The sequence below is a fragment of the Canis lupus genome, chromosome 35 (genome assembly GCF_011100685.1).
Source record: "Canis lupus familiaris isolate Mischka breed German Shepherd chromosome 35, alternate assembly UU_Cfam_GSD_1.0, whole genome shotgun sequence".
In the NCBI taxonomy this organism is placed as follows: domain Eukaryota; kingdom Metazoa; phylum Chordata; class Mammalia; order Carnivora; family Canidae; genus Canis; species Canis lupus.
The window spans coordinates 4,668,563-4,684,980 of NC_049256.1; the positions used below are offsets into that span (position 1 = coordinate 4,668,563).

The following is a 16,418-nucleotide window of genomic DNA, read 5'->3' on the forward strand; positions in this document are numbered from 1 at the left end:
TGTAAAAGGAAGGATAATTATGGAGACCATTGAAGGGATGTGCTACCTCCATGGAGAAGGCGTAATACACAAGGACCTAAAGCCTGAAAACATCCTTGTCGATGATGACTTTCACATTAAGGTAAATCAGAATCTGAAAGTTTCTAGAAGATTGGGGTGGTTTTGTTTTTTTCTTAAAGATTTTGTTTATTTGTGAAAGAGAGAGAGACAGAGACAAAGATAGCAACAGAGATAGCAGCAAAGAGCAGATTCCCGCCCTGAGCAGGGAGCCTGATGCAGGGTTTAACCTGAGATGGTCCTGGGATCATAACCTGAGCCAAAAGGCAGATGCTTAACCGACTAAGCTACTCAGGTGCCCCAGGGGGGTTTTAGTTTTAATTCTCTGCTATAAACCCATTTTTGTATGTGATAAACACTAAAGGAAGACCTCGCTCAGCTTAGAACTGGTGAACGGTGGTGCCAAGGATTCACAAGAAAGATACGGACTCGATGGAGTTCATATTATTTATTTTTTTATTAATGTTATCTACGTTTTTTATCAGTTTTTTTTTTAACTATAATTTATTCCATTGTAGTAAAGGGAACAAGGGGAGGGGATTTTCCTTTTGTTCACCCAAGAGCAGATTTAAGTAGGTGGAACATCACATCTAATTGGTTTTGGCAGCAGGAATCCAAGCACGAGAATCTGAAAGGGGAAGCAGCAATGGTGGGGAGCGCAGGAGCTGCTGACTCAGAGTCCCTCCACTATGAGATTCTGCTTCTAATGCTTCCTTCTAGTCTTGGACAGATTCTTATTCCTATAACTTTAAAAGGAAGTTTCCCTCTTTAACATTAAATCACTTATTTCTTATGTATCTCTTAGGTTAAAATCGGGGGATTTTAGATCACCACATGATCTACCCAAATGCTTGGATTCCTAGAGGCAAAAGTGAAACTGTTCCCTCTGATTTCTTCTTAACTGTATTGTTCTATCCTTCCCTGTTCTATCATTGCCCTGCCACCTCTCTCTTTGTTCTGTGTCTGACCTTTGTATTTTTCTTTTGGTTTCCTTGTTGGTTTTTCTCCTTCTTCCTATCCCATCTTCTCTCAGGTTCAGGCTACCAACTCAAAACAAGTAGCACAGCAGTCTGTATCCTCAGGACTTTGGAGTTCTTAGAATCTCGCATCCATGGGCTTCGGGACACCATTTGGGAAAATTGAAGGTGCGGTATCTAGTCCCCATGTGCTATACACATCTGCTGAGAAGACCCCTTTTCTTCCTAGCCCCAGAAATAGTTGAAAAAAAAGTATGCAGAGTAAATGAGGAATTAGAATAAACACGTTCTGCTGTAGTTCATGTCAGAAATGACTTCTGCTTTTCTTTTCCCTCCCCTTCCCCTAGCAAATTACATGGTTTTATTGCATAAGAATTCAAATACCAGAATTTCACATGGACACATCTTAGGGACATTTTCCAGATAGCTGAGGAAACAAAGTTTCTATGAACTTGTTCAGAAGTAGCTGTTTTAAATCTATCTAGTGGAAATTTCTGGAAATTCACTATACCTTGCATCTATTAGTTAAGCCCAACATTTAAAGACAAGTCTAATTTGCCTCTGGCTCTCATAGAACAATCACGTTGATTTGATCTCTTGCAGATAGCTGATCTTGGCGTTGCTTCCTTTAAGACGTGGAGTAAACTGACTAAAGAGGAAATTAATGAGCAGAGGAAATTGAATAGTGTCTCTAAGAAAAATGGTGGAACCCTCTGCTATATGGCCCCAGAGCATCTGAATGACATCAACGCCAAGCCCTCGGAGAAGTCAGATGTGTACAGCTTTGGCATAGTACTTTGGGCGATATTTGCTAATAAGGAGCCATATGAAAGTAAGACATTTATAGAGGAGTGGGATCTGGCTATTAATCAAAACTGCTGAGTGAAATATTGGCCTTCAATGAAGGCAGTTAGGATTTCCAACTGTTTGTTGTTTTAAGGTCTTTCTTACCCACGAGACCACAAGCTACACGAGGGCTAGGACCATATCTGATTTATTCAGCACTATTTCCCCAGTATTCATCTCACAGTGCCTGGAACACAGTAGGTGTGCAGTACCATTATGTTGAATGCATGAGTAATCTCGGTTTAGGAATCAGGGATCACAGGACACATAGGAGCCATGATGATGTGTCTGTATTTGGGAGGTGCTGTAAAATTCCAGGATTCTTCCTGGACAGGAAAACTTACTTCCTTCTGCTTATGAGGCATATACTTCATACTTTGATTCATTATTCACTTGCTCTTTCACTTGAGAATTTTCTTTTTAGTACTTACTAGGGGTACTTTAATCAGAATTAAGAATAAAAAGATGAGAACAGATACATGGAGATACAAGATACAAGAATAAAAAGATGAGAACAGGGCAGCCCGGGTGGCTCAGCGGTTTAGCACCACCTTTGGCCCAGGGCCTGATCCTGGAGACCTGGGATCGAGTCCCACATGGGGCTCCTTGCGTGGAGCCTGCTTCTCCCTCTGCCTGTGTCTCTCTCTCTCTCTTTCTCTCTCTCTGTGTGTCTCGAATGAATGAATAAATAAATAAAATATTTTTTTTTTTTAAAAAAAAGATGAGAACAGATACATGTTCATGGAGGAGAATGGATACAAAAGTATATATATACATATATATATATACACACATCTTCAGTTTGTTAAATGTCTAAATTAATGGACATTTTCCATTTCTATTTTCTTGGGTGATTATCAGCTCCCCCAGTTTAATGATCGATCACCCATTGCCAGGGCCTCTCAAATCTCTTATCTCTATCCCTGGCCTGGATATCCATTTATCTGTTAGATCCATTACACATGCCAGAGGATCCCCAAAGCAACATCCCCCCAAATAAATTCATCTTCTACATGTGCTCCTTGTAGTCCACTCAGCTTTGCTCATGTTCAGAAAATGGCATCAGCATCCACTTACCAGTTGCCCAACCAGAAACTGTAGGCATTCCGGTCTCAGCTTTGTCCATTCAAAACCTATGAATTCAAGGTATATATATGATTCAAGATCCATCTTGAATCCCCCCACTTCTGTCCCCACCAGACTCTCTAGTTCAGACCATCCGTATTTCTACTGAGGGCTGCTCATTTCCCCATTCACCCTGCAGCCAGGCTGGTCATCCTAATAGACAAGTATGACCATCTGATTCATCTATTTATAATCTTTCCAAGGCTCCCTGGGCCTCCAGTATAGAGTTCAAATTCTTCAGCATGGAATACAAGGCCCTCTCTGGCTTTTCCATCTTTCTCTAGCCTTATTCCTTACCTCTCTTTCTTTAGTCAATATGCCCAGTTATTGAGAACTACGCATAATTTCTAGGATACATCACGATTTTGGAGACTTCCAAGCTATTCATATCCTGCCCCCCTATCCTGGAATCCTGTTCTCTGAGTCCTCCTTCCTGATTTATCGATAAATCCTTCTAGTTTTTTTTTTTGATGCAGCAAAGCCTTCTCTGACCTTCTCATCATGGTTGTGTTAGCAGAAACCTTTGTACTTAATTTTTGAATAACCATTACCAATCTGTATTTTAAGTCCCTCTCAATAAACTTAGTTCTTTACGGGTAAAAGCTGTTCCATGTTCGCCTTTGTATTAAAGTCTGGAGTCTGCCATTGTTTTTATTTGTATATTCTATTCTACCAGGAGGCCACTTTGTTGTGAATTCTTTCTTTCTTCTGCAGAGGTTAAAATGTCGTTTGATCATCTGGGCAGTAGAATATGTCAGTGCCTTGTCAGAGGGTCCTTCTGCCCCTAACAGATGAGGCGCCCGTCCTAAAAGCATACCCTAGGTAGAGGAGATCAGCAGGATTGTCCAAGTTCTGCTGCCTTCCTGCCTAAGACACGCAGGACCTGAGGAAAAAATCAACGTAAATTCTTTGCCTTATAGATGCTATCTGTGAACAGCAGCTGATACTGTGCATTAAATCTGGGAACAGGCCAGATGTGGAGGACATCATTGAGTACTGCCCAGAGGAGATTATCAGCATCATGAAGCAATGCTGGGAGGCAAAACCCGAAATTCGGCCAACATTTGCTGGTAAGAGCATCTTCTGTGACTGTGTACATTGCCAGTGAGGTGACTTTCCTGGTAAGATGTTGTCAGGAAGTTGAAGTGTTCAGAAACCTGAGTTCTACTTGTGATTTCAAATAGACTTTCTAGATTTCACACATTTTGTTCGATGAAAAGATACCATCCCTCTTAAAAATGTGAAGTTATATGAGGCCCTCTTCTTTCTTTTTTCTTTCTTTCTTTTTTTTTTTTTTTTTCTGCATAATTAACTTTTTAAAAATTGTGTTAAGGGCAGCCCTGGTGGCTCAGCGGTTTAGCGCTACCTTCAGTCCAAGGCATGATCCTGGAGACCCAGGATCAAGTCCCACGTCTGGCTCCCTGCATAGAGCCTGCTTCTCTGCCTGTATCTCTGCCTCTCTTTCTCTCTTTGTGTGTGTCTCATGAATAAATAAAAAAAATCTTTAAAAATAAATAAATAAAAATTGTGTTAAAATATGCATAATGCATCAGTTACCATTTTAACCTTATTTAAGTGTACAGTTCAGCGGCGTTGAGTACGTTCACAGTGTTGTGCATCCAGCACCACCAGCCATCTCTAAAACCTCTTCATCTTCCCAAACTGAAACTTCGTATCCATTAAAACGCACCAACTCCCCATCCCCCTTCCCCCAGCCCTGGCAGCCACCCTTCTGACTTTTCATCCCTATGAATTTATTCTATTATTTCTATCATTACATCAATAGGCACGATTCTAGGCACCTCGTGGAGTCATACAGTTTTTGTCTTTTCGTGCCTGGCTTGTTTCACTCAGGATAATGTCTAGGGTTGCTCTGTGCTGTGGTGTGTGTCAGAAGTTCCTTCCTTTTTTTTTTTTTTTTGTAAGATTTTATTCATTTATTCATGACAGAGAGAGAGGCAGAAACACAGGCAGAGGGAGAGAGAAGGGGTGTGTGTGTGTGTGTGTGTGTGTGTATGTATACACACACGCCGCATTTTCTTTATTCATTCATCTGTTGATGGATACTTTGGTAGCTTCCACTGGTCCTTTTTTATTAGCATCTTTTATTTCTTCTCCTTCCCCTTGGGATGCAGACTTCTTTGGAAATGTATATTGTCATTTAGATTAGGCCTGTAGGGCAGCCCGGGTGGCTCAGCCGTTTAGCGCAGCCTTCGGCCCAGGGTGTGATCCTGGAGACCCGGGATCAAGTCCCACGTCGGGCTCCCTGCATGGAGCCTGCTTCTCCCTCTGCTTGTGTCTGTGCCTCTCTCTCTCTCTCTCTCTCTCTGTCTCTCATGAATAAATAAATAAAATCTTTAAAAAAATTAGGCCTTTAATAGAGGGCGAGGAAAGGGGACATGAATGTTTGTCACATCCTTGCATGTCTTCCCATTCCACTAGGTTACCTAGGACCTTGCTAAGATTCTAGAGGCAGAGGAAAGAAAATCAGGTAAGCAAGAAATAAATAGTAGGAAGTCACTTAGGAGCCTATTTCTGCCATGAGAAAACAGAATAAAGCCCCACCCACCACTAGAACCAAGGATTAGAAGGGTACTTTGATTTACTTGCTTGTTTTCCTATTTTCCTAGTCAGCCTGAATCCTCTCCTGACCTGGTCTCTTCTTTTCTTTTATGCCTTTTTCACTTTTTTAAAATTAAAGTTCCTATTTTGAGATAATTGTAGATGTACCTGTGGTTGTAAGAAAAACAGGGGCACCTGGCTGGCTCAGTCAATAGAGTATGCAACTCTTGATCTCGGGGGTTGTAAGTTCGAGCCCCAGGCTGGATGTACAGGTTACTAAAAAATCTTTCTAAAAAAAATAGGGAAAAGAAAAGAAATAACACAGAAATATCCCATATACCTTTTACCTAGTTTACCCCAGTGATAGCATCTGGCCAAACTACAGTATGGTTTTACAACTAGGATGTTGACCTTGATACAGTCAGATGCAGGTCATCTCCATCACCAGAAGGGTGCCTTATGTTGCCTTCTTGTACCCACACCCACTTTCCTCCCCAACGCCACCCTCCTCCTTCACCTCTGTTGATCTCTAATCTGTTCTCCGTTTCTGTCATTTTTTGTCACTTCACAAATACTACATAAGTAGAATCATAGGGACCCCTGGGTGGCTCAGCAGTTGAACATCTGCCTTTGGCTCAGGGCATGATCCCGGAGTCCTGGGAACGAGTCCCACATCAGGCTCCCCACATGGAGCCTGCTTCTCCCTCTGCCTGTGTCTCTGCCTCTCTCTCTCTGTGTCTCTCATGAATAAATAAATAAAATCTTAAAAAAAAATAGAATCATAAAATACTTTTTGGGAATGCTTTGGGTTTGGCTTTTTGCCATTCAGCATGATTCATCCAGGCTATTGTGTATACCAACGATTTGTTCTTTTTATTGCTGAGTAGTATTCCATGGTGTGGATGTACCACAGTTTGTTTATTCTTTCCTCAAAAGAAATATGGTTCGTTCTCCATTTTTGGCTATTATAACTAACACTACTGTAAGTATTCATGTGACAGGTTTTTGTGTGAATACGTCTTTATTTCTCTAGAATAAATAACCAGGAGTGAGATAGCTAGGTTATACAGTAGTTTCATGGTTGTTTTTTTGTGGATTTTTTTGCCACTGTTTTCCAGAGTGGTTGTACCATTTTATGTTCTCGCTAGCAATGTGAACCACCAGTGATCCAGTTTCTCTGCATCTTTGTTAGCATTTGTAGTGTTGTCACCATGTCATTTTAGCCATTCTGATAGGTAGGTAGTGATACCTCACTGTGGTTTTAATTTGTATTTCTCTAATGACTAATGATATTGAATATATCCTTTTTTATGCTTATTTGCTATCTGTCGATTTTGGTGAAATGTTGCTTTAGGTCTTTTGCCTGTTTTCTAATTAGATTGCTTGTTTTTTTTGCTGTTGAATTTTGAATGTTCTTTATATCGTCTATGTAGTATTCCTTCATTGGATTTGTAGTTTGCAAATATTTTCTCCAAAACATAGTGGGTTTTTTTTAATCCTCTTAAGCAGCATCTTTCACAGAGTAAAAGTTTTTGATGAATTCTAGATTATGAATTTTTCCTTTTATGGATTGTACTTTTGTTGTCAAGCCTAAGAACACTGCCAGGGTTGGATTTCAAAGATTTTCTATATGTTCTGTTCTAAAATTCTTACAATTTTACATTTAAGTCTATTTTAAGTATTTTTTTTTTCTATAACTGTCAAGGAAAATTTTTGATTGCTAACCAAAGAACAATAGCACAAAACTAAATATTTGATTCTTTCTTGCAAGTCATTCAATTTATATTTTGTTGGAAAAGTACCACAATCTATTTTGAGTAAATTTTTGTATAAGGTATGTGGTTTAGATTGAAGTTCATATTTTGCCTATGCATATCCACTTGTTCCAGTACCATTTGTTGAAAGTCTGTCTTTCCTCCATTGAATAGCTTTTTCTTCTTTGGCAGAAATCAGTTGGGGATATTTGTATGGGTTTATTTCTGGGTTCTCTATTCTGGTCCATTGAGCTGTGCATCTAGCCCTCTGCCAATACCTACAGTGATATGTCTTACTGAGTAGGCTGATTCCTTCCATTTTTTCCTTTATTTAAAAAATTATTTTAGCTAGTCTCGTTCCTTTGTCTTTCCATATAAAATTTAGAAAAATCTTGTCTATATCTACCAAATAAAAAATCTTACCTGGATTTTGATAGAAATTGTGTAAATCGGTATATCTATTTGGGGAGAATTGATATCTTTACAATACTGAGTATTCTAATCCATGAACACAATGTGTCTCTTCATTTGTTTGTATCTTTGCTTTATCAGTGTTGTATAGTTTTCAGCATACAAGTCCTATATATTTCTTTTTGAGCAACTGTAAATAGTTTGTATTTTAAATTTGGTGTCCATTTGTTTATTGCTAGAATATGAAATACAGTTGATTTTTTTGTATGTTAATCTTGTATCTTATTACCTTATTGAACTCACTTATTAGTTCTAGAAGTATTTTAGGAGATCTTTTTTTAGATTTTCATGTCATCTCCAAATAGGGACAGTTTTATTTCTTCCTTTCTGATCTGTATGACATTTATTTCCTTTTTTTACTTTATCACATTGGCTAGAATTTCTAGCATTATCTTAAATAAGAACAGTGAGAACAGACACCCTCACCTTTTCTCAATATTAGGGGAAAGCATTCAGACTTTCACTATGAAGTATGTTAGCTGTAGGTATTTTGTAGATACTCTTTATCACTGAATGAAGTTCACCATACTTATCCTTATTTTTCTGAGAATTTCTCTTGAATGGGCTTTGAATTTTGTCAAATGTTTTTTCTGCAGTGATTGATATGATCATGTGATTTCCCTTCTTTTCACTGTTAATATGGTGAATTGCATTGATTAATTTTTGAATACCAAACTAGCCTTGCATCCCAGGAATAAAATAATAATAAAACCTATTTGGTAATGGTGTATAATTCTTTTTATATGTTGTTAAATTCCATTTGCTAATATTTTGTTAAGACTTTTGCAAGTATATTCACTAGGATATTGGTCTATGGCTTTTTGCTTTTGTATTATCTGTGTCTGGTTTTGATATCAGGATCAATATTGGCTTCATAAAATAGAGGAGTTTTCCCTCCTATTTTTTGGAGGAGAATGCATGTAATTGATGTTAATTATTTAAAAGGTTTTTAGAATTTTCTCAAGAAACCATCTTGGCCTGGAAATTTCTTTTTTGGGAGTTTTTAAATTGTGAAATTGATTTCTTTAATATTATAGGAGCTATCAAGATAATCTGTATATCAGAGTAGTCTGTTTTATATCAGAGTAATATATGAAATCGTTTATTAGTTCTGGTTGTGGTAGTTTGTATTTTTTGAGGAAATGATGTATTTCATTTAAGTTGTCACATTTATATGTGTAAAGTTGTTTGTAGTATCTCTTATTATTGTTTAGCTATCTGCAGTGTTTGTATTAATGTCCTTTGTTTCATTCCTGATACTGGTTATTTATGTCTTCTGTTTTCCTTTGTTAGTAGTCTTCCTAGAGGTTTATCAATTTATTGATGTTTTTCAAATAACCAGCTTTTTGTTTCATTGATGTTCTCTATTTTTTTTTTATGTTTTTCATTTCATAGATTCCTGTTCATTTCCTTTCTTCTACTTTTTGTTTTCTTTGTTCTTCTTTTTTTAAGTTCTTGAGGTGGGAATTTAGATTATTGATTTGGATTTGAGACCTTATCTGTTTTCTAATGTGTATGTAATGCCATAAATTTCCTTCTCAGCACTGCTTTAGTTATGTCCCACAGATTTTGATAGATTGTTTTTTATTCTCATTTACTTAATTGCATTTTTAAGTTTTCTTTGAGATTTTCTCTTTGATCTATGCATTATTTAGAAGCATGTTGTTTAGTTTCCAGGAGTTTGGAGTTTTCCTGCTTTCTTTCTGTTATTGGTTTCTGGCTTGGTTTCATTGTAGTAAGAGAACACATTCTGTATGTTTAACTTCTGTCAAATTTATTGAGGTTGGTTTTATGGCTCAGGATATGGTGTATTTTGGGATATGTTCTGTGGACACTTAGGAATGGATTATTCTGCTCTTGTTGGGTAGAGTGTTGCGTAAATCTCAATTAGATCTGTAGATAATGTTGAATTCTTTTATGTCTTGGCTGATTTTCTGTCTAGTTCTTTCAGTTGTTGAGAAAGAGATGTTCAAGTCTCCCACTGTGATTGTGGATTTGTCTATTTCTGCTTTTAGTTTTATCTTTTGCTTTATAGATTTTACATCTCTTGTTTGGTGCGTATATATTTAGGATTGCTGTCTTGATGGATTGATCCTTTTATCATTAGGTAAATATCCCTTTTTGTCTCCAGTAATCTGCTCTGAAGTTTATTTTATTGAATATTAAGATAGGCACCTTCTTTCTTTTTATCAATGTTTATATGATTTATCTTTCCCCATCTTTTTACTTTAAAATGCCTAAAATCATTATGTGTGAAGTGAGTTTCTTGTGGCGGTATATACTTGGGTCATGTTTCCTTAATCTGTTTTGCCAATATGCGTCTTTTGATTTGTGTTTAGACCATATTAATTTAGTGTAATTTTTGATATGTGGTGGAGCTCACGTTTGCCATTTTATTTTGTTTTTTTGTTTACTCTTTCCTTTTTTTATTTCTCCATTTTCTTTTTGCTTCCTTCCTGTTCTTTTTTGAACATTTTTAGAATCCCATTTAAATTTATTGATAGTCTTTCTTTCTTTCTTTCTTTCTTTCTTTCTTTCTTTCTTTCTTTCTTTCTTTCTTCTTTCTCTTTTCTTTTCTTTCTTTCTTTCTTTCTTTCTTTCTTTCTTTCTTTCTTTCTTTCTTTTCTTTCTTTCTTTTCTTTCTTTCTTTCTTTCTTTCTTCTTTCTCTTTCTTTTTTTTAATAGAGAGTACACACATGCAAGAGCAGAGGAGGAGCACAGCAAGAGAGGCAGGCTTCATGTCCCAGTGCAGAGCTCAATATAGGGCTTGATCTTATAACTCTGAGATCATGATCTGAGCTGAAATGAAGAATTGGATACTTAACCAACTGAGTTACCCAGGCCCCTGAATTAATTGATAGTATCTTTGAGGATAGTTTGTCCAGTGGATGCTCTAGGTTTTATTTTATTTGTACACAATTTATCACAGCATACTGATGTTATTGTATCAGTTTGAGTGAAGTAGAAAAACTTTACTTTGTTTACTTCCCTTTACTTTCTTTTGTGTATAATTGCCTTAAATATTTCCTCTACATGTATTTAGAATACATTGACATTGTTACAGTTTTGCTTCACCTGTCATAGTTTAGAAAACTTTTCAAAAGGAGAAAGAAAGCCTATTTATTTTTATATATATATACATATATATATTTAAGATTTTATTTATTTATTCATGAGACACACAGAGAGAGAGAGAGAGAGAGAGAGAGAGGCAGAGACACAGGCAGAGGGAGAAGCAGGCTCCCTGCAGGGAGCCCCATGTGGGACTAGATTCGGGGCCTCCAGGATCACAATCTGGGCCAAAGGTGGCGCTAAACCGCTGAGCCACCCGCACCCCTTTAGCTTTATTTTTGATTACTGTGTTGTGGGGTGTTTTTTGTGAAACTACTTCTGATACCAAATGTGTCACAACTAGATGTCCTAGAATTCAATTAAATTCTGACACTACCTGGAGTTATTGTCAGACTCCACAGGTTTAAGGGCTTAGCTCTGCTGTAAAATTGTTCCCACTTTAGACACCAGATGGAGTTTTGGGAGTTTTTAAATTGTGAAATTTAAAGATGGAGATGGAGATAGGGTGCCCAGGCTGCTTACACTTCTGGCCCACCAAATACAAATTTGAAGGATCTCATAATACGCTGTTAAGGTTCAGTAATACAGTGGAACAACTCATAGAACTCAGGAAACTATTTTATTTATGTTTACTGGTTTATTATAAAGGACAACTCTGGAGGAGCCAAAGGAAGAGATTCATTAAGTAAGTTATTGGTGGGAGCGATGTGCCACAGAGCTCTCATACCCTCTCTGGACATGCTACTTTTCCAACAATTTACTCATTTAATGTATTCACTAACCTGGAAGCTCCCCAAACCCCATTGTTTAGAGGTTTTCGTGGAAGCTTCATTAGGTAATCTGGGGATTGAACTCAATCTCTAGTCTCCCTCCTCTCTCTGGAGGTCAGGGAGTGGTACTGAAATCTCCAACCCTGTAATCATAGCTAGGTCTTTCTGGTGACCATCCCTCATCCTGAAGCTATTTATCTTCTCCTCCTCATCCCTCTAGCCTGGAGCTATTTCATTAACATTACAAAAGATATTTTTATTGCTTAGGAGAGATCCCAGGGATCTGGGGAGCTCCCTGTCTTGAACTAAGTGAAGCTGGGGAAGAGAACAAATATTTATTTTTCAATTATAGCACATGGATTCTTTCTTCCTTCCTGATGTTCCAAGGTATCTTCTTTTATCAATTCTTGCTTGTTAAGGAACTTCCTTTAGCCATTCTCTTAGGGTGCCTCTGCTAGGAACAGATTATCATAATTTTCTTCATTTGAGAATGTCTTGGTCATACCTTCATTTGTAAAAGATATTTTTTGCTGGGTGTAGGATTCTGGGTTGACAATTCTTTTCTTTCAAGACTTAATAAATACTGTACCACTTACTCTGGCCTCCATGGTTTCAGTTAAGAAATTCTTTTTTTTTTTTTTTAACATATAGGTAAGGCATTTTCTCTGGCTGTTTTCACTTTTTATCTTTCAGAGGTTTATTATTTGTCTTGGTATGAATTTGGGTTTATTCTATTTGAGTTTTGTTTTGATTTTTGAATCTGTAGGTGTATGTCCCTTGCCACATTTGAGAAGCTTTCAGCCATTATCTCTTTGAGTACTTTTTTCATCCATGCTCTCTTTTTCCTCTCTGAGACTGAGATAACAGAAATAGTAGATCTTTTGTTATAGTTTCACTTGTCCCTGAGTCTCTACTCTTTTTTTTTTTTTAAAGGTTTTATTTATTTAATCGAGAGGGGGGAGGGGCAGAGACACAGGCAGAGGGAGAAGCAGGCTCCATGCAGGGAGCCCGATGTGGGACTCCATCCCGGGTCTCCAGGATCATGCCCCGGGCTGTAGGCGGCGCTAAACCTCTGAGCCACCTGGGCTGCCCTCTACACATTTTTTTTGTTTATTTTCTCTCTCTTGATCAGATTGGGTTATTTCTATCATTCTATCTTTAAGTCTACTGACTTTCCTATGTCTCCTTTATTCTGCTGTTGAACTCATCTACTTTGGTTTATTATATTTTTCAGTTCAAAAATTTTATTGAACTTTCTTTTTTATCTTATGTTTCTTTGTTGAGGCTTTCTGTTTTCTCATTTGTTCTAAGCTTGTTTGTAATTGCTTATTGAAGCATTTGTATCATGGCTGTTTAAAAATCTTTAAACAGCTAGTTCTAATATCTCTGGTATCAATTATCTTTTTTCTTTCAGTTTTAAATCTTCCAGTTCTTAGTCTGGTGAGTGATTTTTCTCTTGAAACTTGCACATTTTTTTACAATGCTAGGAGTTTTGGGGTATTCTTCAATCCTTCTACATTAGCTGGCCTTTTTTTGACATGGATTTGGCAGTGGAAGAGTAGCTGCCACCTTGTTCATGACAGGTAGAGGGGAGTCTAGGACACCTGAGAAGGGGGGGGCGTTCCTTGTTTGTCCTGGTCAGGGTGGAAGTTCCAGTGAAGTCCATGGACACTGCAATGGAGGCGAAAGTTCTGACTCCCACTAGGCTTCTGACACTTCTCCGTTGGAATGGGTAGGAGCACCTTATTATTGCAAAGTAAGAGTGCAAGTCTAGTCTACCTTCATAGTCCATTGAAACCACAGAGTAGAGAGGCTCATTACCATCTGGCAGGAAGGAAGGCACAGCAGTGGTTCTTCCCATGCCCCTAGCACCCACATGGAGGCCACATGTTTAGGAATGGACCAGGAGGAGGAAAGGACTTCCTATTGGCCCTCTCTGACATCACCGTGCTGGGGGTGTTGAAGTACCCTGTTCCTGTCTCATGAGGTTGGAAATCTTAGCTCCCTACTTGGCCTTTGCTGGTAAGGTTGGGGGTGGAGCCACAGTGTTTTCTGTGATGTTTGGCTGGAGAGTGGTTATTGACTAAAAGTCTTTTGTCTTGCTAGGCTACCCTTTGCTTAGTCCTTTGGCTAGAAAAAGCAGGCTTTTGTTAGGATTTTGTTGTTGTTGTTCGGTTGCCAGCTTCCTTAAGTGCAAGTCTGGGATCTAAGAGGCAAAAAGAAATACTAGTGAACTCATCGCCATGTCTCCTCAGATCCCAGAGTCCCTAGTTTGTCTGCCTTTGTCTTTCCTCCTTTCATGCTCTTTTTATGTTTGTTTTATGTGTGATTTTATAGGGGTTCTTGTGCTTAGAGGGAGAAATAAGGAAAGGTATGTCTACTCCATCTTCTTGAAAGTGGAAGTTGCCTTTTTCTTTTAAGGCTAGCAGCTTTGAACTCTTTATATCAAATCCCTATTCTGAGTGTTCTAGCCTATAATCATTTTGATACCAGAGAGACCAAAACAAGGAGTTGTCCATCCCTATTCAGTTGGAGATTAATTCATAATAAATTGGGCTTTGTGCTGCAGTTGGAGAAACATGCTATTAGGCAATATTTCTTGGTTTCCAGTGTTGCCTTGTCCCTTCGTCTGTCTACTTAGTTATTAGTCTTATTAGTCTCTTCATATAAGTCAGTGATTTGGCATTAAAATTTTTATTTTACTGCTTTGTCCACAGATTAAGGTAAGTAATTAAAAAATAATAGATTACTGGTTATTTAAATTTTAGTTTAGAAAATACCTAAGAAATTTAAAGTACTATTTTTTTTTACATAGGCATTGAAGAAAAATTTAGGCCTTTTTATGAAGATCAATTAGAAGAAAATGTAGAAGAAGATGTGACAAGTTTAAAAGTAGGTAACATAGCAGGTACTCAAAACATTAACATATCAAAGCATATGTATTACCAGTTTTGAAAACCAAAGCAATATAATTTGTTACTAAGATTTGAGGTAAGCTAGCTTGGTAACCACATGAAACAAAATTAGCAATTCTATACAGATAACCATCAAGTTGGCACACTGGACCCATTCCTCCATCAAAACTAATGAAATGAGAGAAATTATATATATAGCAATGTGGAAACAAAAGCACAACCTCACTGGAGTAGAACGGAAAGTACCATAGGAGGATCAGTCATTTTGAGGAATTCTTGGAAGCCAACAGAATTTTATTTCCTAAGACCTATAACAGAAAAAGAAAATGCTAACCCAAAACATAATGCTGAAGGAGTACTGGAGGAACAAGTCTATGTCCATTTGTAGAAGAAACAGCATAGTCAGCTGGGGCATTGGTGTAAGACTGTCACTTGGGAACCATGCTTGTGCCAGTTACAAAAGTTGGCTCCTCCCTCTGAGTCCCTTGTGCTGTGCAACACATGGGAGCAGCATCTTCCTCAACCTGAAACAGTGAATTTGGTCTGGGGACTAGAAGTATATCAAAGGTTATTACCAGCCAAGTAGCCAAGACAAACAAAGACCTTCCCTACACACACACTTAGGAAACAAGCTGCTGGCACAAGTACAGCAACATGCTGCTAGATTCATGAGGGGAAGAACTACAGTCAATAAAACAGGCAGGCATATGGAGATTTCAAAATGAAGATAAAAACCGGAGAGGCGAGAATTACCAGACTTCTGAGGGATACCTATACTATAAAAGGAAAGGTATCCAATGGAAACCATGCTTGGGCATCAAAAGAACGTCAGGAAAGAGAGTCACTAGGGATAAGTCACAATAATCAGAAATATATCATAACTATAAAAAGTTCAACTCACCAGGAAGATAATAACAGCTTTAAATATGTGCATGCCCTTAATAACATGGTCTCAATATCAAAACCAAACTTGATAAAACTCAAAGGAGCAAAAGACAAATTCAGAATCATAGTTGGAGATTTTAATATACAAATTTCTCTTTAACTGACAGAACAAATAGACAAAAAAAATCAGTAAGGATATAGGAAATTTGAAGAACATGATTAACATTTGACTGAATGGAAATATAGAAAACACTGCATTTAATAACTACAATAGGCTTTTCAAGCACATACAGACATACTTTAAAATTGACTGTGTCCTGGGAAATAAAACAGTTCTCAACCAATTTTAAAAGGATTATAATCATATTAAGAATTTTCTCTGATTACATTTCAGTTATGCTAGAAATTAATCTTAAAATTTAAAACTCTCATGTGGTTAGTAAAGAAATATATTTTTAAATAGCCTGTGGATTAAAAAGGAATCACAATGGAATTTAGAAAAATTTTGAACTGAAGACTAACAAAAGCACTACATATTAAAACAAAATGCAAATGTGACTAAGAAAAAAACTTAAAGGAAATACCAAAATGTTAATTTTGTCCTTGGAGTGAAGGCAGAATGTGTAGGTTTTAAATATAATTCTGTACATTTTCTATATTTTCAATAATGAGTGGTATCACTTTTATAGCAAAAAAGAGTTTCTTTTTCCTTTTTTTTTATTTTGGTAAAATACACATAACATAAAATTTACCATCTTACCTTTTCTTTTTTTTAAAAGATTTATTTATTTTAGAGAGAGAGCGTACATGCATATGTGCATGGGGGAAGGGGGGAAAGGGGGAGAGAGAGAGAGAGTCTTAAGCCGACTCCAGGCTGACTGCAGAGCCTGACACTGGGCTCCATCTCATGACCCAGAGATCACGACCTGAGCCAATACCAGGAGTCTTATGCTTAAGCAACTGCACCCCTCAGCTGCCCCACCA

The 16,418-nt window shown here is 37.5% G+C and overlaps 1 protein-coding gene across 2 annotated transcripts in view; it reads left to right on the plus strand.

Moving 5' to 3' along the window:
- RIPK1 (receptor interacting serine/threonine kinase 1) overlaps positions 1 to 16,418 on the plus strand; it is a 25,502-nt gene continuing 9,084 nt past the window's right edge. Inside the window, exons 1-5 of one of the 2 annotated variants that reach the window (XM_038584031.1) lie at positions 1 to 121; positions 1,091 to 1,202; positions 1,638 to 1,866; positions 3,926 to 4,075; positions 14,450 to 14,526. In XM_038584031.1, the coding sequence (XP_038439959.1) occupies positions 1,755 to 1,866; positions 3,926 to 4,075; positions 14,450 to 14,526 (339 nt within the window). In that variant the 5' untranslated portion in view covers positions 1 to 121; positions 1,091 to 1,202; positions 1,638 to 1,754. The remainder of the gene's footprint in view (positions 122 to 1,090; positions 1,203 to 1,637; positions 1,867 to 3,925; positions 4,076 to 14,449; positions 14,527 to 16,418) is intronic. The other variant, XM_038584032.1, reaches the window with a different exon arrangement.